This window comes from Lagopus muta, chromosome 1, assembly GCF_023343835.1.
Source record: "Lagopus muta isolate bLagMut1 chromosome 1, bLagMut1 primary, whole genome shotgun sequence".
Classification (NCBI taxonomy): Eukaryota; Metazoa; Chordata; class Aves; order Galliformes; family Phasianidae; genus Lagopus; species Lagopus muta.
The window spans coordinates 183,749,079-183,774,826 of NC_064433.1; the positions used below are offsets into that span (position 1 = coordinate 183,749,079).

Genomic DNA, 25,748 nt, shown 5'->3' on the forward strand with positions numbered 1-25,748 from the left:
ACTTCTGGGAAGCCTCAGTCATTAGTGACTTGGACATTTCAACAGATCACCTCTGGAAGTTTGCTATGTTGCACTATTTTTTCCAGAGGGTAATATGCAAAATGTACTTAACCTGCAGCCTTAACCTGTTACCGAGGTGAAGGCACAATGCAAAAATGGGATGAACCATTACAGCTACATACCTGAGTGCAGCTGGTGTTGAGGCTTTTCCCACCCCAATTCTGCTGTTGCCTCCATTGTTTTTTTTTCTTTTTTCTTCAATGAGAAAACAAAGAAAAGAAGCTCTGAATAAAAGGAGCTAACTCCCCAGCCTTGCTGCTCAATCCTGACTCAAAGAAAGATGAAAAGCCAAAATCTAAGCAACCATAGATTTCTATTCTTGGTAGTAAAAGGCCATCACAAGTACCCAGATATAGGAGGATTTTAGGTATCTTTCCCACATCGATCCAATGCCTGTCAAGCAAAGAAGTCCCAGACTCACAGGAATAATGAAAAAAAACCTACAAACAATGGGAGTGCTATGCTTAATGGGAATATCTTAATGGGAATATAGGGCCAAAGTATATTCTGATGCTCACCAAAGCACCTTGACATTCCAGCTTGATTTCCTTCAGGTAAAGCTGATCTGACTGAAACCATCTCAGGCTTGGCAAAGCTCTCTGCTTTACAGACCTGCTGACTCGGTGCCCACACACCACTGGTGCCAACAGCCATGGAAAACAAAGGAGGTGCAGCCTATGGTCAGCCAGGTCTGACCACTTCACTTAGCACACTGGGTGAACTGTTTACAAATTCCTTTCTTCTTAGGGACCGAATATACTCACGTTGGAAAAGTGAAGAAAGAAACACGTTTATACATTTATTATATACAATATTAAGGCACGAGTTTAAACAGCAAAGAATTGGAAATCTTTGGCTGACCAACAGTATCTATATTTGCTGTGGGTGACACGTAATGCTGCTCGTTTACCCACCTATGTACAAACGACCCTCCAGCTGTACAACACTGTACACCAACTCCTCTATACAACCAACAACAATAAAAGAATGACAGTATTTTACAACGAGTTCCCAACATTGCCTGGAACGGCTACAGCACCATTTCCCAAACCACCATTCAGTTCCAGGAGCTGGGAAACCCAGCAGGAAGGCAGCAGTGCTCCATGCAAACTATTCATGGTTGGTCTGCTGGGCAGCACTGGCTGTGAGCACACCTTTGATGGCACGTCCAGCTGCCTGCCTCTACAGAAGTCATTAAGCAGTTCCATCCAAAGAAATAATACAGCCAGTAATGACGTGCTGTGGGACTCCCAAGCAGCTGGGTATCCTTATTTCTTGGAGCAAAATGATGGCGTATTTACTGTCATTTTCCTGCTATCCCCTCGCTTTGCCATCCTCCTGGCCCAGTCCCAGCTGGGCAGCGCTGGCATGCGTGGGGTTGGGAGGTGCCCACCTGCAGCCAGCCACAGCCACACGCAGGCCTGGCCTTTCCTTACGACCTTTAAATTAACTTTAGAGGAAAAATAAAATTATTTCACAAGGCATATATTAAGCGGCACAGCATCTTCAAAGGAGTTTTACACATTTGGTTTTGCAAAGCTGCTACTACTGGAAACACACAGCTCTCCTGACGGCACGACCCACCTAGCACTGCTGCATTAACAAGTGCAAAAACCAGAAGGAAGGCAACACCAACACATCTGACTACACACACACTCAGGTAAGTGCATGGACTCAGCATAGCAATTTTGTTTTACAATGAAGGTATCTCACAGCCATGGGGCTCCAGCACCTGCAGCCTTTGGGGTTGCAAGGACTTCAGTTTTCAGCAAAAGTACAGAGTAAAGTGCCTGATGTTCTCTCAGTGTTTCTCCTCCTCTTGATGCCTACAGGAAGGGAGAGCCTTGAGCCAGTCCTGCACACACGTGTATCCAGGAGCACCCATTGCTTTTCCACTCTACACAACTTGGCATAAAATCCCACCACCCTTTCGCCAAAGCTAAATTCTTCCTGATGCCATAGGGGCACACTAGAAGATTTGGGAAGAGAAAAGCCAATAGAAAAATATCCTGGAGAGGAAAAATTCCCTACCAGCTTTTTTTTTCCCCTACTAGGAAACAGAAGATATGTTTTGAGTAACATTGCTGTGAGCTGACTGTCTTACAGACAGGTGCTACCTCCTACAGAAACCAAGGGCTTAGCTAAAAATCAGAAACGTTTTGTCTTGGGTGAAGCAGGCTGAAAAGAGCCCACAGCTCAGCACACAACAGGTGATGCTCATGCACTGCTTTGCAGTTAAACATTCCAGGTTCAGTCCTGCACCTCTTAATGCAGAGTCCCACGTCAACCCAAAAGGCAGGTCTGTTTGCACAGGGAATGTGAGACTGAAAATAAGGAACTGTTCCTGTCCTGTCTGCAGACACTGCACAGTAAGAAATATCTTCTGACCTCACATGCAAGCTTGGCTTAGTTCATTGAAATAACCGCAGAAGGCATCAGTGGTTTCTGTTTTCTTCCCATCTCTCCCGTGTAAACAGCCCTGAAGAGTTCCTTGGGCTACACTCTGTTACAGTTTTGTGCTCAGATTCTCACTTGCTGAAACCTATGTGTAGCATCTGGCTCTGCGTTGGGGCAGCAGAAGATGCACTGAGGCACCTCACCTCCTCCATCTCTGCCCTGCACAGCCCTGTGGTGGAACTGGCTGGATCCTCCTCTGACTTTCCTTCCTGAAACTTTCCCAATGTTACAAAAGGGAACAGCAGGGTAATCTCCCTCCTTCACGTTCTTCCTCTGTGGAAATTCCAATGAGCAACTGCTCCTATCAAAAAACAGAAGTCTCAGCAGACTCGGAGTTTGCAAGACACGAATATTTGCACTGTAATCCGGCTCCAAGAGTAATACTTGCCTGGCCAGGCAGAGGCACCTGACCTGCATGTCAGGAAAACCACACCACACCACTTCAAATGAATACTTACAAGAACCTGCCGTGTACATCCACACACCAATAATTCACTAAAATCCAGCAGTGAATACTTTTGAGAAAGGAATCAATACTGAGGAAGATGCAAGTTTCTCCAATTATTGTCAGATGCTCTGCTGGCCTCGGAAAAGCCAGGATTTGGCTCCTGTCCTGGCTGCAGAGGCAGCAGAACAGAAGCACCCTGTACACCCAGTCTGTAATCTTCCTTCTCCACCAGAAAATGCAGTTTCCTCTTTCCTCAATGACCATCTTCTCGGGCCACCTTCGGTTTTCAAAGTCCCCTTCCACTCAGAAAGTCCTGAACACTCATCTCATCTCTCCTCTTGGGTCCTCTTTATCTCTCGCCCGGTCCCAAGTCTCTGTGTAACAGACTCAAGCTTCAATTCAGGCACAAACTTTCTCCTTCCTTCTTCAAATTCTCAGTCAGTTTTTAAGGTTGGCACACCAACGATGTCCTTGGACGTGGATGTATGCCCACGAAAGCCCAGACACCATCCTCTGCTCAGATGAGGACTTCCATCATGTCTGTGTCTGGAAATTCAGGCTTGTGGAGCAAGCTGCTCACCCTGCCTTTGCTGTCGGGCAGCTTTCCGTGGCTGGAGTTCTCTGCAATGGAAACAAGGCAAAGTCAGTCTTCAGCTCAAATCCAGTAACGAATTGCCCGAAGTAAATACAAGACCTTTTTTTTTTATTTTCCAAGGGAGAGGTACAACTGCGTGGCCTAAAGACTGAAGGCCAACTGGAGGGCAGGAGTCCCATAAGCCTCCCTGCACGAGGAAGGCCACAGTAACCCAAAGTTTCAAGCAGTTAAGGTATTCAGCCTCACTAGTGGCAAATAGGAAGTTTCTAGGGGGAGATTTGCTTTTAAGTAGAAAAAAGTATAAGAAACTGACTTTTTCAAAATTGCATTTGCAAAATATGTCTCTCCTTGATAAGGATGCATGCCAGCAGTTTCCATATTCCAAGAATAACTGAAGTTGTATTTCTTTACAGAAAAACCCAAACCGTAACAACAAAACATTCTCCATTTTACTTTTTAGCCATATGTTTCTTTTAAAAACCAGGTGGTGCTTTCACTAACCATGGTTTAACCACTGGTCTGTATCCTCATTAGCATGAATGACGACATTTGTCACCCTGAGGTATCTCAGGGAACAAGCCAACAGGTCAGGGGAGCTGACACTCCACCGCCGGCCCTGCTGCCCCCAGGTGTGCTCCTGCCAGCACTCACCCAGTTTCTCCCCAGCTGGCCGTGCCCCCGGGGGCCGTGGTACCGGGCTGTGTGTCGGGGTGGTGCCCAGCCGGCCACGGCCGGGGAAGGAGGCGGTGGCGGGCCAGAAGAGCTCGGTGTTTTTGTCGGTCTGGGTGCTGTTGTCCTTGCTGCCCGTCTTCACGTGGGAGGCTGCTGGTGCCGGCACGGGTGCACACGACAAGGAGGGCAGAGGGGGAGGCAGCGTGGGGCCCGGCGGGAGCTCGTGGTGCTCCTTCCCCAGGAGCAGCCCTGGAAACACACCGAGCGCAGCCATATCCAGCTCAGTCAGAGGTACTGCCCCATACTCACCCCGGAGCTACAACCCCCTTTTGCACACCCATCCCAGCCATACCCTGGGGCAGGCACACACACCTTCACACTCCCATTGCACACGGCATCAAATGCATAGTAAGATGAGAGGTAACAGCCTATAGTTGTGCTGGGGAGGTTCAGGTGGGGTATGAGGAAACACTTCTTCTCAGAAGGAGTGGTGAGGCACTGGCACAAGCTGCCCAGGGGGGTGGTGCAGCCACCATCCCTGGAGGTGTTCAGGAACTGTGAGATGTGGCACCGAAGGACGTGGTGAGTGGGCATAGTGGGGGTGGGCTGGGGTTGATCTCAGAAGTCTTTTCCATCCTTAACAATTCTATGATTCTCTGAAGCGATGGACTAGCCAAAGCTTAACCAAAACCACAACTCACCTATGCTTCCCTTCCAGATCTTCTCCTCTTTCTTCTCCTCAGTGATCTGGTTGTTGGTGAGCGAGGTCTGGCGTGAGTGTGTGCCCGCAGCAGCAGCAATGGAGGGCACGGAGCGAGCGGGTCGCAGGCTGGCACTGTCGGCTTTGCCGGGATCCTTCCGTGAGCGTTGCTGAAGGACCTTGATCATGGCATCCTTCTCGATTATTTTTGCATGGAGATTCTTTATTCTGCCAAAATACAAATGTTGTGCTTACAGGGCTGGAAAACAAGTTTATATGGGCAGCAATCTGCAGCCAAGGGTAGCAGGACCGCTCCCCAGGTACATGCCCTGCTGCTCTGTCATCTCTGCTTTTACATGACCCGGATGAGGAAGCTCCCTGCAGGGCTTCTAAGGGATAACTATGCAGCCTGAAACAGGGAGCATTTCTGGCTATTAGCCCCAAACAGGTTTATTTTGCATGGTTAGATGAAATCACCTATTGCTGTGGCTTTACCAACACAGGAGAAGCAATGGGAGCAATATCCTGACTGCTGTGGATTGCTACCTTCACTGAAATAACACAAAAACACAAGCAACATTCCCCCACTGCCACCAAATCCGGAATCCCTCCCAGCTTGGCAGACTGCCACAGGGAGGAGTTTGCCTCAGCATTATCTGAATGAAAATCCTGAGTTAACCTCGTAATTCAGGTCTGTTGGCAGCTGGAGGAAAGATTTGTTGCTAAAGTGATGGAAGGAGTTCCCTTTGGTGCCTATGGCAGCTGGGCTGGGCTCCCGGATCCCACTTAAGCCCTGCAGAAACCATCTGTTTGTGGTGTGCAAAGCTGGGACCCCAAAGACCATAGAAAAAGTTATCTGAAAATTCTCTCTGGGAATTATTAACAACTAATCCTACTGTATCTTTGCTGATGTACAACATACGGTCAAATCAACTACGTTCTGTGGAGCAGTGAAAGCTGAAACGCCACATCTGAAAAACTTACACATGCAAGGGAGACAGACAGTAAGATGCCTTTAGTTTTCATAGTCAGATGTCTAATTTGCAATGAAAACACAAAATCCTAATCCATTCTCCATGAACTCATTGGCAAAACTATTGCTTCGCTAGAAGCAGGGTTAGCTTGCATGTGTGAGTGGAAAACAGAAACCAAATCCAGTAGAAACAATCATCTGCACTTTCCATGAGCAACACATACACTGTTTTATAGAATTGTCTGCAGACTTGTCATTTTGTGGGAAAGACAAAAACGGAGCATGGATTTCAAGTGATTTTTCATTAAAAACCTAGAGACATCCCCAAGCACTCCCAAGGGATCCTTACTCATCAGCAGACCACTTTTCTCCAAAGAACAGCTGGGATGACAAGTGCAGCCCCATGCTCTAGCACCCATGTATCTACACAGCCATGTTTACACTGGTGTGCTGAAAATGGAGAAGTGCCATTGAACATTACCTGTGTCCAAAGAAGTGTATGCTATACGTTCTTCTACTGCTGGTAAATATATATATATATATATTTAGAGGTGTTTGGGGGACTAAGTTTTGCAGGCTTACTGCTAAATGCCATGTGAATGCCACTCAACACAACTGAGTGTGCACAACTGCACAACTGAGTGTATCCGGAAAGAGCAACAAGCAGGCAACTAAGGAGAGCAGACGCTCTACTTGCTGATTATGTAGGAGTGGGATTACAACTTCAGCTTTTACAAAGAGATGCTCTTGTTTCCAGAGGGGGATTTTCAGTGAGATTAGGCAAGTATTTAGCTTCCTTGCATGCCAGCCTACTTTTAATATTGGAACAACCTCAATTTTTCAAGGTCAGTTTGGATGCAAGGCTTTGGTGCAAGTAGAGGAAGTTATCTAAGGACAGCGAGGAACCAAAGTGCATCCTGATCCCCCTTCCCAACACCCCACCCCACCACCCAAGGGAAGGAGCCCGGTGGGGTGACTCCAGTCCCAGCCCCACAGCAGTTCCTTACGTGTACTCCATGTCCTGGCAGCGCCGGTTGGCCTGCACAATTTCCTCCTCCTCCTGCCAGCCCCGTGCCTCCAGTGTGCTCTCGCCATAGCTGCCGTTGTGTGAGTGGCTGGGGGCCGAGGTGTCCCTGGCAAAGTGATGGGACACAGTCAGTTGGGCCCCTTGGACCGTGAGGATGGGTTTTACAAGAGAGGTTGGTGCTTGCAAAAAAAACCCAAGCCAAATCTCACGTTTGAAGAGTAATGATTGACTGTTGAAATGGATGGCTATTGGTTGTCTCGCTGTGGTGTACCCTCGGATCTGGGTTAGTCGTTAACGGTGTTAATAATTAGGACCAATGCTAAAATCACAACTGAGCCCTGTGAGATTAACAGCCATCCTGCAGGATGAGGTGAGACATCAAGAGGACTGACTCACCCAAACAGTCCCAAAGTCACCAAGGCTGCACCATGAATGAGAAACAAAACTGCATGCTTAGGAAGGTGAAAAACAGAGGAAGTGCTGTCCAGAAGTACAAAAGGAATGCACTGTACTGAGATCAGCACACAGCCATATTTAACAAGGCAGATCTCATCTTAGGATGTATTCGGGGGATTTGGCTCTAAAGAAACAGGGGTGAGACATTAATTATCCTGACCCATCATTGTCGGAGACTTTGCTGCAACACATTGTGTGCTTTGGGGCACCACACTTTGACACAGACAAACTGGAGACTACCCAAACAAAAGCACTGGGAATGGGAAGGGGTTCCTACAGGACGCATGAGGGATGGCTGGAGGAAGCGGCTTTAGTTCAGGCCAGGAAGATACACCAAAGAATGTGTGTCTTCCAACATTTAAAAGGCTGTTATAACGCTGCCAGTGACCTGTTATTCATCTTGCACACCTGAGAAGGACAAGAATAAATTGAAGCAATCTGCAGCCAAGAGGTTTAGTTTAATGTTAGGAGAACTTTTTTAATTTGAAGCTTAATGAGGCAGTGAAACAGAAGACTTAGGCCACAACGCTTCCCTTGTTACAGGTTTTAAAATGAGGTTATAGAAACAGCAGAATGTGGGCTGGATGCAGCTGATACCAGTAGCTCCAGCTGTGTGCTGTGCATAACCTGTGAATAACCTCACCAGTGCTGAGTAATTTGGCATCCTTAGCTTGGTTTGAGCTTGGTGCCTGGGTTTGGTAAACTTTTGGACATGACCAAAAGGGTAAATTCTGTCTTTAACCAAACTGTATTTCAGAGGTGTCACCTCACTGAGAGATGTATTAACTCTGCTGGAGAAACAGCATGGAAAGGCAAAGCAAAATCCAGCCTTGGGGAAATACCCATTCCTTATTCCTCCCCCACACTTTCTGCTGCAAATAGTGCTGCCTGCTCACAGCAACACCATCTCACCTCTCCGTTGCAGCCGTGGCTGCAGCATTCATGGCAAAGTGCCTAATGGTGCTCTCCTCCAGGTACTTCTGCTCCCACTTGGTCATGTCGGCTTCCAGGGCCAGGATCCGCTCCTCCTTCTCCCTCACCAGCTCCATCAGTGCCGGCGCATTGTACTCGGGGAGGCTGCTGGGCTGGAAGCTGCCCTGCCTCTGCCGGAGCAAACAGCCACAGGTCATAGAATCACAGGATATCCCAAGTTGGAAGGGACCCGTAAGCATCATCGAGTCAACTCCTGACTCCACACAGCACCATTCGAACAGGACAGGACCACCACCTGACAAGCACAGGAGCTACCAGCCCTCATTCTCCATATGGACAGCTCAGCCTTGCATTAGCACATCGCCACAGGGGCTGTGTTGAGCCACCTGCACAAGATATTGGATTGCAGGAGTCTGGGCAGGCTGCCAGGCTGCCAGATCCCTCGATGCACAGGGATTCTGTGGGATGCACCAAACCAAGGCAAAAAGCAATAAAGCTTTAAAACATATTCTTCTTGCCTGCCTCTGCTGGTACATCCCAGTCTAGCAGTCCCTGGAGATGCTTTGTGAGGGCAGCAGGAGACTTTCCACCCACATGGGCAGAAGATCCCCAGAAGCTGTGAGGTGGTTCCCACAGGAGGCAGACATGCAGCCATGAATGTGGAAGAGCACTCTGGATTTATTCTGATCTACACAGGTTTATTTTGCTCTGTTACAGGCACTTTTAACTACAGCACCCAAGCTGCAAGTAAAGCTGCCCTGAGCTCCTTGGTGGAGATGGGGCAGAAGAGAAAGCTCTGGGAAGATGTCATTATGGCCTTCCAGTACTTATAAACGGGAGCGGGACTGACTTTTTACATGGTCTGATAGTGGTATGACAAGGGAGAATGGCTTGAAACTAAAAGAGAGGAAATGTAGGTTAGATGTTAGGAAAAAAAATCTTTATTCAGAGGATGGTGAGCCAGAGAAGCAATGGTGCTCCATCCCTGGAGGTGCTCAAGGCCAGGCTGGATGGGCCCTGGGCAGCCTGAGCTGGTGGGGAGCAACCAGCCCATGGCAGGGGTTGGAACTGGATGAGCTTTAAGGTCCTTTCCAACCCAAACCATTCTATGATTCAGTGATAAGATCCAGCTCAGAGGCTGGGTGGAATGAGCCCATACTGGGAGAATGGGCACAAAGCTCTGTCAGAAGTCAGTATAAATAAATGGTGAGGTTTTTTTAATAAAAAAGCAATTTGTTACAGTTCACAGTGTACAATATTATGCTAAGGGGAAAATCATGTTCAGCTCTTCCTTCTAGACATTTATCTGCTGGTTACAGAAAAGAAGAGACAGCAGAGCAAGACTGCAGCTTTTGGCTTGATGCAGTAATGACATGTTTGGAAGATACTTTCTGGAATAGTGCAGTAGGGAATAACCCTTAGGAGCAACTGCTGCAACCTCTCCTGCAAACCAGCCAGTGCACTCAGATACTGTCAGACCCCCGGCAGGAAGGCAATGTTTTGGAAGTACAGTTATGGGCTGTAAAACAGAGCCCTGCGGTGCTTCACTCGCAGTCAAAACATCTGCCAGCCCTGCATGCTCAGCCTGCAACTCCAAGTCAAAAGGATATTTTTTGGTCAATGACATTTTTTTGTCAAGACAATGACAATATGCTGTTTGGACTCGCTTGGGTCAGGGAGCAGAAGAGACTGGTTCACTGTCTCCTTGCATACCACATCTCTTCTTGTTGGTGAAGAGGAGAAAAAAGCTCTTTTCCTCTGTGTTGAGAAACAATTTGAGTAGATGTAACTCTGCTAAGAGAGACAGATCCGACTGAAAACACTGGGGCATCACTGCAAGCACCACGATTTGTTGTAATGCTGTGTGTCTCATAAGGCCAGAAGTATAAAAATATCCCAAAGTCTCCCCATCAATACTGATAAGAGATGTGAAGTCAAAGAATCTTTGTTCTTCAAATTCTTTAAAGAGGACTGGTGTAGGCATGCAGGAGCTATGGCAACCTAAAATGCAGTTGCTAATTGCAGATCCAAAAAAAAAACACAAAGAAGGCAAGTTACAGAGGCATTTTTCTGACAAAATCATAGACACAGCCAGAACTCCCGCAGCAAGGACTTGGGTGGGAGTCCATCCCAGTTACCTAATCTATCCATTTGTCCTTCTGTCCCAGCCAACAAAGCCTTTTCTAGTTCCACACAGAATCATAGAATGGCCAGGGTTGGAAGGGACCTCAAGGATCATGAATCTCCAACCCCCCTGCCACATGCAGGGCCACCAACCTCCACATTTAAAACCAGACCAGGCTGCCCAGGGCCCCATCCAACCTGGCCTTGAATACCTCTAGGGATGGGGCATCCATCCAGTTTTACCTTCGCTTACATTTATTTTTCTCAAATGATCTTTCCTTTCCACCAGCATCAGCATGTTATATCCCTGAGTGACTTATTTTTTAAGTCAGAGAAGAGCAGGCTAAGAAGCAATTGAGAAAAGCTACTGAAATACAGCATACAATTCCATGATTCTGTGAAAACCCAGAGGATGTCTGTATAATCTGTTTGCAAACTCCCCAGGAGAGGTTGTTGTAACAGATGAGTTTCTTGACAGATATAGGAGTGAGCCCTCCAGGAGTTACAGCAAAATCAGCCTTACTTATGTTGCTGTCTTTTACCCAGGCAGAGGTTTGATAAATGTGGTGCATCTGCTCACTCTGCACTAAAGCCAGTACTCGTGTATTGGGTACTTGGTGCTGGCTGTGAACTGGAAATCCTCCCTGAAACCTCCTCATGCTTTTTTTCCCCCTTTTCACAGATAGCTGCGCCTGGGGACTGGGGAGAAAGAAGAGTCCAGAGTACCACTCAAAAGAACAACTGCATAGGACACAAGCTACCTCCAGCAGCCCCACAGCAGAGTTCAGCCATCATCCATTGGAAACCAAGGGCTCCATGGGCAATCCCAGCCCTAAAGCAAGGTGACTCTCAGAAAGGCTGAGAGAAGGCTCTGTGCTGAGTCCCACACAGGCTATCCCTGCCTCACCTGCTGCATGCGCAGTGAGTCCAGCTCCCGCTCCAGGCGTGTGCGCAGCCGTCGCTCCATCTGCTCCCTCTTCTCACAGGCAGCCTGAAGTTGTGTCAGTGCCTGCTGTAGCTTCTCCACCTTCTCCACATAGGCCTGCTTCCTACGCAGCTGCAGGTCACAAAATAGAATCAGAGAATGATTAAGGCTGGAAAAGACCACTACGATCACTCAGTCCAACCATGAACCCATCCCCACCATGCCCACTAACCATGTCCCTCAGTGCCACATCTACACACTTCTTGAACATCTCCAAGGACAGTGACTCTACCACCTCCCTGGGCAGAGAATTTTTTTCCAATATCCAGCCTGAACTCATACTGAAGGAAGCAAAGGTTGGTTTGGGGTGGAAGGGACCTCAAAGATCGCCTAGCCTAAGCCCCTACCATGGGCAGTGACAGCTGTCAGTAGATCAGGCTGCTCAAAGCCTCTTCCAACTCTGAACATCTCCAGGGATGGGACATCCACAGCTTCTCTGGCAACCTGTTCCAGCCTCAGAAAGTGTGGGTTCTCCTCCTCTACCCCAGCTTTCTGTCATGAATTTTGTCACTGATACTGAAAGTTTTGGGGGATTGTAGCTTCAAGCTTGAAACTTGATTTAAACTTCTGATTTGGTGAGAGTGAATGCCAGAACTTTGCCAACACCAGTCAGGCCCATCTGCAACCTGGGTGGCAATAGGGGTGTTTGGGGTCATTGCTACAACCACCATGATCCCATCTGGGGCTTCTGATCTCATTTATTAGCACTCTTGTTTGGGAAGCTTTTCAGAAGCAAGATAGGAGGCAGAAAAATGCATTAACCCTCAGTGACGCTGATGAACTACTAGATATACAAGAGACTGAGAGCTGCCTAGGCCAGAGCCAAGACAGTATTCTGGAGCCTATCTTATTTTTAAACACTTAAATTGCTACTGAACTGCAATGTGAGTTCCAACAGACATTTTTTTCCTTGTGTGATGCTGGATTTGCTTAGGTTTCCTCCCAACAACTACAGTGATAATAAAATTGATTTTTCTTAAAATTCTTCTTCCTCTATCTCAAATCCATCCAGGTCACAGATGGAGTGAAACTGCTCACAGCGAAAGCAAAACTGGTTGAAGCAAAGTTCTGGCTTCCCATCCAGAACCAGCCACCTGCAGTGTGACCTCCCTAGCCCTGCTGTAATCTGGGCTAATGCTCATACTCCCACAAACTGCAGAAAAGCACTGAGATTATAATCCCCGCTGGTGTTTGGCAGCAGTAGGAAGACTGCATTCCTTGGGAGCTGATGACTGCAAAATAGACACACTGGTGGCTTCTTAGTGAATATGCTGTTTTGCAAGTAGAAAAGTGCCTGTGCCACCTGCCAGCTGTGTGAGCACAGATCCGAGAGGTGACGTGGGCTCCCAGCCTTCATCCATGTCCCCACATCCTGCTGGGTGCTGAGCAGGATCTATACCACGTCAGCCAGAGTTTGGCCTTGCAGCAGCCTTTTAGGGCTCAGGATTCACTCACTTATGCATGAGTGCTCCTTTGTATACGTGGGTGAGGCCAAGCACGTTTACTGCCTTAGCAATCAATTTTGTTAGATACGCAACAAGACAGTTCCCACATTCATATACTTATAGGAAAGTTCTTGAACCAAATCTGACCTTTTTTCATCCTGTCTGCAGATTTGTAAGAAATATTTCATCCACGTGCACTTAAGAAGCAAAGTACAACATGTTGTCACTGAAATTAATGGGCTTGCTAGTTGCTGTGAGGGAGGAAGGTTGTAATCAGAAATACATGATTCTAAGCTCCACTGCCTTGCGGAGTCCCAGGCTCAAAGGAAAAATGGCTGGAAGTTACCTCAGCAGGTACCAGTCTATCCTCCTGCTACCAGATAGGATCAATTCTACCTAAGTCACTGGCTGGAGAGCTGGGTCAACCCAGCAGGTTGAAGGAGGTGATCTTCCCCCTCCTACTCTGCCCTGGTGAGGCCACAATGGGGGTATTGTGTCCAGTTCTGGGCTCCCCAGTTCATGAAAGACAGGGGACTGCTAGACAGAGTTCAGCAGAGGACCACAAAGACAAAGAGGGGTCTGGAGCATCTCTCTTATGAGGAGAAGAGGCTGGGAGACATGAAAGTGTTCAGTCTGGAGAAGCTTGAGAGGGGATCTTATCAATGCTTATAAATAACTAAAGGGCCAGAATCAAATGGATAGTCCTGGGGTCTTTTCAATGGGGCCAGGTTCTTTTCAGTGGTGCTCAGTGACAGACAAGGAGCAATGGGCACAAACAGCAACACAGGAAGTTCCATAAAAACATGAGGAAGAACTTCTTTACTGTGAGGGTGACAGAGCACTGGAACAGGCTGCCCAGGGAGGCTGTGGAGTCTCCTTCTACTCAAGACCCACCTGGATGCCTACCTGGATGCAACCTGCTCTAGGGAACCTGCTTTAGCAGGGGCTGGACCTGATGATCTCCAGAGGTCCCTTCCAACCCCCACAATTCTGTGACTGTATGAAAAGCTGGTGGACGTCTGTATAATCTGTTTGCAAACCCCCCAGGAACATGGACACCACAGCCTTTCCCTACAAACGACTTCATGACCTATTTTCCTTTGCTGCTTGAAAACTTTTACCCTAATGCCTAATCTGGCTTTCTCTTTTGCAATTTAAGCAAATTACTTCTTGTTCTGCTTCCAAAGTGTGATCTACTAGAGCAAGAAGCACTTAATGAAACAATTCACGTATTCACAAAATCAGCAAACTTGTCTGAATGCTGCTCTTGTCCCACTGGTTAGGAAAATAAAGATGAAGAGCTAAGGCCAAAAGGGGCTGATCCAAACCTTGTGTCCATGAAGCAAAAAAGTCTGAGAGACCAGTGGGTCTTATGAAAAAACTTCTGCTCTGGGAACTAAACTCTGGTTTGAGTTACAGAATAGTGATTGGGAAAAATCTATGGATTTGACTGTAAGAGATGGAGGATTCACTGACTTGCTACGTAGGTTGTTTCCATGTTAATGACTCTTTTCTTCTGGCCTGATTTGCTCAGGTTTAGCTCCCAAACACTGCAGCTCATTATCTCACCTCATGTTAAAAAGCGATGTTTAATCTGGCTGACAGCAATCTCTTCTTAATCTTCATGTGTACGGACCCAAGCTCAGCCGTCTCTTAACTTTAATTGTTCACAGCAAAGAACATCTTCTGGGCTTCAAATAAATTCTATGGCTCTTTCCTGACCTCGCTCCAGTTATTCAGTCGTTTCTCTGACACAATTCCAGCAGCAGTGTCTAAATGACATGTGGTGGTAATACCACCTACATACTTTTGAATTAAATCCTTCTACTAACAAGCACTCAAGATAATGTAGATTTACATAGTATATTATGTTAATTCAACTTAGCAGCTGCTGCTTATTTCTCTTGATTTGAAAAGCTTTTAAACTCAATTACATTTTGGTGCTACAAGAAATCTATGTGGAATTACAAAGCAGTGCATGAGGTACAACTCAATAATAATCATCACCTTTATGTGAGTGTTTGTTTCTTTCAGTATATCCCAAATTATAACAAGAATGCCTGGTTTGAGATGAAGACTCAAAACTTGAAGATTATCTGGTTTGCATAAGTGTCAAACTGATCTCCAAGAAGTGGAGATCGTTAAAAAAGTGGTCTCTTTTAGTGGTGGAACAGACCAAAAGCAAGGGAAAGTGCAATGAGGAGTTTGGGTACATGCTGACAGTCACAGTTTAACCATGCAGTGCCCAAGTTGCTTGGCACTGCACTGCACTGAAACCACAGTAGCTGTGAGAAAGCTCATTTAACTCCTCTTAGAATGAAAACCACGTAAGCACTACTAGCTTAACATGGGTCTGCTGAGGCTGAGGGCTCTGACTAACTCTGGGAATGTGGTTGCATCACATTCATTCACTGTCAGCCCTTGGATCTAACATGCTCTAGGGCACGTAGGTTACCACCTCTGCAACACCTAACATGCCCCAGACATGAGGTTATCATCTCTGTAACACCTACTGTGCTCCAGCCTTGAGGTTACCACCTCAGTAACACCTAACATGATCTGGACAGAAGGTCCCTAACCCACCTTGAGCAGAAGATCACTTCCTAAGGAACACCAAACATGTAGGACCTTACCAGATCTCTTCACCGGAATATTTGTCCTCTCTCAGTTTAACTTGTAATTCCCATCCAGCAAAGGCATATTTTTCTTGGAAGACTAGGCTAGGAACTGGCAACTGCAAAGCTTTAAGACACAGAGCCTCGAGACTGCAAATGTATTTACAGGTTAAGGACAGCTTTTTATACCACCTGCCTGAAAATCTGTGTTTATGCTTCTGCTGCCTTCACCAGTGTGTGATTAGCAAGTTGGTATTACCTGCCAGTATCACACTGACACTGTGGAGCAGCCAGAAGCTAAACATGTTTCTTCCCATTCCTTGTGTGATGCTGTGTTTGCAGAAGCAGATACTGCTACCTAAAGCATTTCTTTATTCAGCCACTTTATAAGAAAATGTAAACAGAAAAGCTCTGGGTACCTTTAAGGCAAACAGTATCAAGTGAATAATGGACAGATGAAAGCTATACTAGCTCCTGCAGCTATCCCAAAGGGACTGCCCTAAATACACTGGGAAGATGAGCAGTTTAACAGAGGAGCACTTAATCTTAATGGGATCCTCTTCCTGCTGCTGAGTGTATTTGCCAGAGGCAGTGGAGTTTTAAAAATGTTTTCAAACAAGAAGTCAGAATGGTCTAGTGGCCAGGAACGATACAGCATTCACCTTCAGTACTTGAAAACCACCAGGTTGTGAGTTATCATTAATCAGCCTACAGGAGGGTCTGCCTTGAACTGCACCAAGTTACTTGCCCACTCCTCGCAAGACAACTGGAAGGATTCATCCCCAGGCCAACCTCTGTGAGAGTGCAGCTAGGAAATGAGGCACCAAAGGGAACAGAGCTGACCAACCTTATTACTCTCTTCCAGTACCTGAAAGGTGCTTACAGTGAGAGCGGGGTTGGTCTCTTCTCACTGGTGACAGGTGACAAGACGAGGGGAAATGGCCTCAAGTTGCGCCCAGGTAAGTTTAGGTTGGACGTTAGGAAACACTTCTTTACAGAAAGTGTGGTTAAACATTGGAAGGGGCTCCCTAGGGAGGTGGTTGAGTCACCATCCCTGGATGTGTTTAAGAGCCGTTTGGATGTGGTGCTCAGAGAGATGATTTAGCAGAGGGTTGTCAGAGTCAGGGTATCATGGTTAGGCTGCAGTTGGACTTGATGATCCCTGAGGTCCCTCCCAACCTGAGTAATTCTGTGATTCTACGACCATGCCAGCATTCTGTGCTAGGTGAGCATTCTTCCCCTCACTGATGGAGCCTGCTCAGACAGTCAAAACTTTTAATTTATTCCCCATCAAACATCTTCCTTCTCTGTTGGTCCCAGGGACTGATATTTCAGGGTCAAAAAGTCCTATTACAACAGTCCTGTCTTATCTGCCAGAGCACACAGGCTTTCAGCTAACTATTATTTGCAACTTCTCATTGAAGGTCCGTAAGGAACACAATAAATTGAAATGTATTGCTCTCCAGTAACAGAGAACTGACATCACTCTTGGTTATTGCTAATACCGAGCATTATTTCCATTTTGAACTTGCTTAGCTTCAGATCCAGCTACTAGATGTTGTACTGTATTTGCCAGTTTGAAGAGCCCTCTATTCTTAGGATTTGTCCTCCTGTTTGAATACTGATTTTCACTATTGGGCTTACATGACCATTTTTAAGAATGCCTTGGGGGTTTTGCATAGATGACACTTTGGGAGTCTTATGGTACAACAGGTTTTTTCAGCTCTCGGATAAATACTGTAGCTCCAAATCCTGAGGGTCTTGCCTGCAGCCAGATCAGCTCATTCTTTGAAGACCACAATTCACATGCAAAGTTGCTAAGCCCTAGACTGCTGTGCTGCGGTCCTGGAATTCTCTGGGGAGATACGGGATGTACCAGGATCACATGTTTATATCACAGCTCTGAATCAGTGAGTCAGATTTTTGTTTGATATTTCTAAGCCCTACCAATACCTCAGCCATCAACTATTTCAGCTTAGAGATGCTCCTGATTACATGTTGAAAGCTCTGCCTTGAAAACATCTATGGTTGTAGTCTCCTTTAATTGCTTTCCTGGCTCAGTGCTGTACTGCTATGCATTTTCTCTGCTGGACAGACACCACATGGGAGCAGGAAAATGTGCCACATGATGGCCAGAATAGATTCCGGACTGGGATGGAATAAGTCTTATCTGCAAGCTACCATTAGCATCAGAGCAGAGGAATGATGCCCACGCCTCACCTCCTCTTCCAGTTTGATGACTTTGGCTTGAGCATTGTTTAGGGCCTGGTCAAGGATTTCAATGTGCCTGCGCTGATCCTCATTGGCAGAGCGCATGGCTGCCAGCTCCATCTCCAGCTTCTCCTTCTCTTTCAAGTGTTCCTTGTCTGGAAGAAAGACAAGAACATTGTGGATAAGATTTAAAATGACATCAAAAAATAAAGCTAAGTTCAGTCAGCTCTTCTCGCAATTTTCCCTCAGCAACAAAACTCACCATCAATTTTGCTGACAACATACATACTGAAAAGCTCAGCTCCACCTATATGAAGTTCTTTACTTAGAGGGCGGTGATGCCCTGGCACAGCTGCCCAGAGAGCTGTGGTGCCCCATCCCTGGAGATGCTTAAGGCCAGGTTGGATGGGGCACCGGGCAGCCTGAGCTGATGGGGGACAACCAGCCCACAGCAGGATGGGAACTGGGTGATCTTTAAGGTCCCTTCCAACCTAAGCTATTCTATGATTCTGTGATCTATCTCTGCTCTGACAGCACTGAGAAACCACTTCAGGAAATACAGATATTGCAATCTGACTGCTGGATCTCCAGTGTCAGACTACAAACAGTTAATAAGGAGAGGAACAGGGGATGGAAGTTTCATTCAGTGAAATCTGAGATTTCAAAATCTGGCCTTCGTTCTGAATCATGGCAAAAATAGAGCATTTGGAAAGCCTCCAAGAAAGAATATTTTCTCCAAAAATTAATTTGGCACCAATTAAACCTTGTTTTGACTTTTGACTTTTTTAAACCCGGTATTACAAAATGCATTTTTTTTAACTGAAGCAAAAAGTTGCTCCAAAACCAGCAAACTGTGGAAGATCTGCCTCTAACATCCAGTCCCCCCAGCAGGGACACTCAAGTCACGAAGGCCCTCCAGCCACCTCCCCACCAGTCACTGAGGAGGGACAGGACACCTCACATGGCTTTTTTCAGAAGCAAACTGCCCCCTGAAGGACCTTATTCTTCCTTAATCATAAGCAGGATACGATCAGCATTAATTTACTCCCTCTTCATTGTGTCTGCAGTGAGGGGAGACGAATACGGGCTGAGCCATGTGGAGGAAGGCATGAATGGCTCAGGTGAGCAAAAACCCATCTGGCCACCTCTCTGTTTGTCCTAAAAGGAGAAATACAGCACTCAACAAAAACAGACCCAGAAGCAACACAGCAGATCAGCCTCTGCACAGCACTGAGACTGCTGGGCACTCTACTTTGCCGACCAGCACTGGGAGCCATCTGAGGAGGACATGGCTTTTGGCTTTCCACACTGGCCAGGAATTTTAAATCTGACACACAGGCCTCATCATTCAACACATTTACTTTGGTCTGATTCACCAGAAGAAACATTACTGTCTATTGTATGAAAGTGTAAATCTGGGAAAATGATCAAGCAGCTCATTTCATTAGAGGGTGAAGAAGCCAGAAGACAAATGCTATTTCAGTCTTGTGGCATTCAAGCATCTCATGCTAGGACCATGCTTGCTGTGCTCTGAGCTTGAAATCTGCCATATGAGGACAGTGTGCACAACACCAGGACCTGAGACATACACTTATGACTCTCATCCAAAGCACTCCAAGTAAGTTTTCTATTCCCTCCCCTAAAATGAGGATAAGATCATGTTGTACACAGAATGACTGCTGAACCCACTGGAAAGCTGGCAAGAAAAATTTGCCTAGCAGCACTTTCCTACACTGTATTAATTTTTAGTTAGAAAGGACTTTACTGAATATACCTCAAATTCTCACACACATACAAGGCATCCTTGTAAGTAAAAAAATTAGTTTTACTGTACTACACTGTGCATATCCCTTCAATTTTGGCATGTGATTTTTACCCAACAGACTCCAGCTAATAACTATTCCTATTTTCTTATGGGTCACTGCCACATCCCATTAATAGTGGCCTTCTATGACGGTGTAACTGCGCCAGTGGACAAGGGAAGAGCCACTAATATCATCTATTTGGACTTCAGTAAGGCCTTTGACACAGTTCTGCATACAGACCTCATGCTTTAACAAAAATTTTTGATCACATCAGTCTTGAAAAGAAAAAGAGAAATGTTTTTATTTGCTTACATCAGCTGAATGAGTGCCCTCAAAGCTACCCATACCTAAACACTATATTATATCTAAATATCAACTTATCTGCCTAACTTAGCAACCATATCAGTATGCCTTGAGCTGTTTTTCTCCTTGCTGCAATACTGCAAAGCAGTGACACTGACAGCCTTTAAGGACACTCCTTGTTCCTGTGGAATGACTGCTGCTGGCGGAAGAAATTATATCAAATGACAGCAGTGGGAACAGAATTTGCCTGCAAGAGATTTGCTGAAAACAGGAATCCCTCACATACCACATTCCTTGAGGTGTTTCCAACAATCTCTTGTACACAGGTTTATATTTCCCCATGATCACTCTTTGCTCACAGCTGTTAATTCCAACGGTGCTCCAGTGACCATCACTTTCTTAAGCAAAACCTGTGAGACTTCTTAAGACTCCCATCAGTCTTGCAACTCCCAACATGGCAAGTGAGTGGAGGAGCTCCATTGCCTGACATCCACAAGTATGGGCCTATATGACAGCAGCAGTTGCCAGTCCCCAGCAATCTGGCTGATTCACCAGGATGGGTTGAGGCACCAGAGCTGCCTGTTCTGCTCATCCACTTCCATCAAGACTAGGGCAGCTCTGGTGGCCCTGTGACTCCACCTGCAGTGATCAGCAGAAGGACAGGTAAAATCTGAAGTGAGGACAGGACCTTCTTGCCCATTCTAAAGACATTAGTGATTATCATCCCAAAAATATGTAGAGTGAATGAATAAATAGATCCCATTCACTAAGTTTGGCTGTACTGAAAGGAGATTTTTCGTAGCTTTAGTAGATTCTTCACACATTAACCAGGGCCATGTTGCCAGGTCAAGACTTTGACCAGGTTTGCCAGGTCCATGGAAGCAGCACAGCCAATGTTCATCTGTCCCTCTGCCCTCTGCAGCTTGGTAGTGATAGTCTGGGCCAAGCCAAGCATGAAGCTGTAAAGTAGGACTGAGAAATGAAGCATTTCTTTCTGTTCTCACTCTCAAGTCCCAGTGAGAAAGCTGGAAAAAAATCCCACACAAAACAAAAATAAAAAGAAGATAAGAATGTCCTCCCCAGATTTATCAGGCAATGTATTTAACGGGAGGGATAACCAAAGGCTCACTCTCAAAAGAACATTTCTGAAAAGCAGGAGCACAAATGTGAGTCACCATCTCTTTTCAGCTCATCCACCATCCAGGATGGGAAGGATGAAGCCTCTCTGTACATTCACCCCAAACACCTCTGCAAGGAGCAGCTCCCCGTGGAGCAGGCTGAGCCCTGGCTGTTGTGTGCACACCACAAATGCAGCTGCATTCGTACAAACTGCGCTCCTGTGCTGCAGAAAATGAGACAACACAGGTCTCCCCCACACTCTTCTCAAGGCTGCATTAACCCCTGCATGCTGGCCAAACGCCAGAGGAGCTGGCTACAAAATGCTCCTCGTGCAGTTTTGCTCATAAATGGCACGTTCCTGGCAGCTCTTGCAAATTTCTGCCATGTAAAGATCGAGGAAAGGCTGAGAAGCTGTAGGAGTTGATGCTCGGGGGAGTTGAGGTCTCTGGATTCATTTTCTCATATGGTGATTAACGGGGATTTTTTTGTGGAATTAATAGCTGTAATGAATTTCAATGTATTTAGCAAGTGGTTCAGTGTGTGGTTACTCATGGTCACTGACCTAAGGGATGAAGAAGAGTTTCAACTCTGTCCTCCATTATCAGAGAAAGTCACTGCATGGTAGCTTTCATTATCCTACAGAAGTAAATCCAGCAGCTCAAAGATGCTTTGATTTACAGATTGGGCACTGCCACTTCCATGTAGCAGTGAAGCTGTGGTGCCCCATCCCTGGAGGTGCTCAAGGCCAGGTTGGATGGGCACTGAGCAGCCTGAGCTGGTGCGGGGCAAACAGCCCATGGCAGAGAATTGGAGCAGGGTGGGCTTTAAGGTTCCTTCCAACCTAAGGCATTCCATGTTTCTATGATTCTATGCCATGAAGCAGAAGCCAGGGAGAGTTTGACCTTCACAAGTTGAAAACTGTCACTGGTCTTCTATTCCACTTTCTTTTGGAGAGCAGGGGAAGTCATGCGGAACAGATGTTTTTTTTTATACAACACACTCTCTTCAGGCTCCTGCTCCCTGTGCACATGCCCTTGTTCTGGGGAAACGAGAGCAGCAGCTTCCCCATCTTCCACGTGTGCTCCTCAGGGCTGTGAAACAACAGAGCAAGGGTTTCCCCTTCTTTAACTCCCAGAACTTGCACTGATTATTTCCTATTTTAATACCAAAGGACTTTCAGTCTGCCCAAAACACCACTCTGAAAAACATCTACTGAGCGTTTTTTTGGCTAGGTTCATTTGATGGGAACATTTCTTCATCTGGGATTTTTAGGCTGGAGATATGTGCACAAGTGCTGCACAGCACATCCACAGCACACTGCCACGAAGCACGAGGCTTTACTATGACACTATGAAAACTGTCTGCACATCCCCACTAATGGGCCCAGAGCCATGCAGGGTAAACTCAGATGGATGCAGTCTCCAGTCTGCCTCAGACACCTGAGAAAACAGTCCCTTGGAGGAACCCCTGCTCTGACAGAGGGGCTCTAAGTCCAGAAATCCCAGAAAAATACACAACATTCTCAGACTCCACCAAAATAAATTCTTCCTGTGATACGCACGCCCTAAGTTTTCTCTTTGTCCTGTGCCTTTGAAATCATCCTCAGTCTCTCCCTTTTTGCAGCACCTGTCTCCTTCTGCCTATAGTTCTTCTGATGCTTGTATGGGCCCAGACACCTTCATCGGTCACTGCTTCATGTCTTTCCTTAAATGAGCCCTTTTAACTGAAAAAACATCACATCATTACGATGAAACTAACAGGTTGTGAGTTCTCTACTGTGCCACATACTATGGTAGCATTTTTCATTCCACACAAATGCTGAGCACTTAATTCTTTGAGGTGTGCAGCCTGGCTTATGATAAAGAATAGGAGCTGTTGTCACCTTCTGTCCCCATCTCAGAGTGCATGACTGCGCAGCACTGCTGCACTGCTGACAGGGACTGCTGCAAAGAACTGAGAAGTGATGCCTGCAAGGCATATTTCAGGGTGCTTTTCCTATTAGCAGAGTTCTACCACAATATTAATTCTGTGGTTGAAAAAACAGAGCAAGCACAAGACCGGCTTAAAAATGATAACATTTAGGAAGGTGCTAATGTTGGAGTCTTTCTATGCAGCTTTTGGTTTGGGGATGTTAAAGGCCATGTTTTCAAGTTGTTTTCCATAAACTTCTGAGCCCTCAGAGGAATGTTTGAGGCTGATACCCTGCTATCGAGCTCATCACCGTATGCCACAGCAGCCCTGAGAACATGACTGAAGGGGAACCTGCTTTACATGTGCCCACTTTTCTATTCTTGGAAGCGCTCTGCATCACATTGGTAACATTTAGCTCTCTGGCCTGGACAGGAGAACTCCAAGCATTCAGCCTGTCTTACGTGATAGGATCCAAAAAGCTATATTTGCTCATAAGCTGAGGATTGATGGCAGCAATACGCCAAGTGCACAGCACGAAGTTTTACTGCTTGATATTTAACATTAGAAGCACAGAGCATGTTTATATGCTGGAAAACAACTCAATTCAGTGCATTCTGGGGATTTACCTCCCTTTGCTGATACCATCACACATAAATACTGCCAGGCTATCTCTATATGAAGACAGCAGATCTCAATCTGCAATTTGCTCTGTGCAACGTACCCTGTTTAAACTCCAAAGGAGACAAATTGACATAGCAATGCTATTTTCTTAACAGACCAACCACTTAGATGCACAGCAGTATCTACACGCTCTGGCAGCATCTGCTAATATAGCAAAGCTAACACAGTCATAGAAAAGGTAACTAGATTCTCTTCTATTGGTGCACATACGCACCAATCTGCCAGCAGTGTTGCTGTGCTGGTGTCATTGGCACAGGTGGGAGCTACAAGGAGGTTCACCTGCACTTGGGCTGGCAGCAAGGCACACTGAGTGCTCTTAATAACTCGCAGTTAGAGGAGATGGCTGGCTCTCAGCTAACAATTTGCAGTTGCAGCTCATCTTCCAAGAAAGCTCTCGGTGCAGTAAATAAAACAGCATGAGCTGTACACTGGGTTTTGCTTCAGTAGGATTTAAGCCCACAAGGGCTTGGTCAAGCCAAGCCTTTCAGAATGCATACTACAGGTGCTCAAGATATTTAAGAGGTGATATGTGTCAGACAGCATCCAACTGCTCAGGTTTTGGTTTGCTTGGTCATCATCAGCACACAGTGGGACATGCTGCAGAACTGTGCTCAGTCATTAAGGAAGCCTAACATTTGATTAGAAGGGGCAGCAGAAACCATGAAATCTTTGTTTCTGTAGCCCTTTGAGAAAATGAAGGCCCAGCTCTGCTCTTCCACCTGCTAGTCAACCCATGGCACTGGGTTTTGACACAAGTCAAAAGAGGTTGCTCTGAGCTTTTCCCAGCCAAGAGAAGAATTTGGCATCTCTAAAAATTATGTTCTTTGAAAGATGATTCCTGCAAGCAACACTCTGCAATTTCAGATAAATATTTATCAAAAATAAACTAAGTTATGATACCATTAACTCCCACTGCCTGATTCTGGAGCTCAGATAAAAAAAAACACTCCAAAACAATCCAGTCTGCAGCTTAAATCAGAATATATGATGAATTAGCTGACTAGAACCAAGCCATAAGGAGAGTAAGAATTAATAGCAAGGCATTTACCTTCACTTCAGTACATATACATGGGTGTGTACACATATGTACCTTGAAAACAGATTAACACAGTACTCACTCTGAGTGACATAAAGGCCCTCTGTTGACTTATCCTCATGCCCATCGAAGTCTCTGCTGGCAAGCTGCCTGTTGGCTGTCTCCAGTCGTTCTGCACAAAACAGGAAATAATTTAAGTATAAATATATGTATATAAAATTGTAGGCCAACCAAAAAAATAAGATGTGTGCCAGCAGTACAGTATAAATAGACTCTCTAAAGGAGAGTGTTTAAACGGAGGCTGACACATACATAAAAGATGAGACCTTTGACCTCTTCCATGAAGCTGTGCTGTTCAGACTTACAGAAGCTGGGGAGGGGGGGGAACCTCCACCATCTGCAGCTAATATGTCCAAGCAGTTCATTTCTCATGCTGTCCAAAATGTGCAATACACTTGCCATCTGACTTCACCCAGCTCTACAGGGAGATGGGTAACTTTCTACGGTGGAATGTGGTGCTGCTAGATGCCCTGGGGGAAGGCAGACACCTTGGTGACACCAATCCTTGGGATCCTGCTCCTTTCCCATGACAGGGATTCTGCAGGCAGGGATGACTTTCTATTGGAAGGGCAGCTAGAAGAAGGACATGACTTCCCTGAACCACTGCCAGCTGCCTTTTGGCACCCATCTCCACAAAACAGACCAGTCAGACTCCTCGTAGGAGTCTACACAAAGCATTTCATTGCATGAAGACGTATCCATGTAATCCATCAGGCACCTGGACAGGTAACAGTTACTCCATTTTCATTCCCAAAAGGATATGCTCTCAATTTCAATTGTTTTCAGTACTAAAAAGAGATACCCTTTGATACTTGCTACTTCTTTGCTAAGATGCTGAACTTTGAGATATATGGGTTACACAGTGTTGGTCTACGCAGGAACTTGCTCACTAAGCTCACTAAGGTTGGATGCGACTTTGGGACTGGCAGTCAAACTGACAATTGCAAGTACTACATGCAAAGGCATCATTCAAGGCTGTCTTTCATATTTTGCCAGAAGGTTTGTCTACAACCAGCGGAGTGACAGCAGTTCTGTCTTATGCCAATAAGCAGGGCCTGATTTCTCAAGGTTATCTAAAACATGTGAAAATACTCCTCTAAAGCCTGCTACTCTGGAGTTTGTGGAAAGTGAA

General features: G+C 46.1%; 1 protein-coding gene across 3 annotated transcripts in view; it reads right to left on the reverse strand.

The window, feature by feature from the left end:
• Positions 1 to 822: 822 nt before the first annotated feature.
• The window catches only part of AMOTL1 (angiomotin like 1), a 70,276-nt gene continuing 45,350 nt past the window's right edge, over positions 823 to 25,748 (reverse strand). Inside the window, exons 8-15 of one of the 3 annotated variants that reach the window (XM_048958602.1) lie at positions 24,639 to 24,728; positions 17,711 to 17,856; positions 11,353 to 11,502; positions 8,301 to 8,491; positions 6,913 to 7,038; positions 4,934 to 5,160; positions 4,212 to 4,481; positions 823 to 3,586 (exon numbers count right to left, since the gene is read on the reverse strand). In XM_048958602.1, the coding sequence (XP_048814559.1) occupies positions 3,483 to 3,586; positions 4,212 to 4,481; positions 4,934 to 5,160; positions 6,913 to 7,038; positions 8,301 to 8,491; positions 11,353 to 11,502; positions 17,711 to 17,856; positions 24,639 to 24,728 (1,304 nt within the window). In that variant the 3' untranslated portion in view covers positions 823 to 3,482. The remainder of the gene's footprint in view (positions 3,587 to 4,211; positions 4,482 to 4,933; positions 5,161 to 6,912; positions 7,039 to 8,300; positions 8,492 to 11,352; positions 11,503 to 17,710; positions 17,857 to 24,638; positions 24,729 to 25,748) is intronic. The other 2 variants (XM_048958611.1, XM_048958620.1) reach the window with 2 other exon arrangements.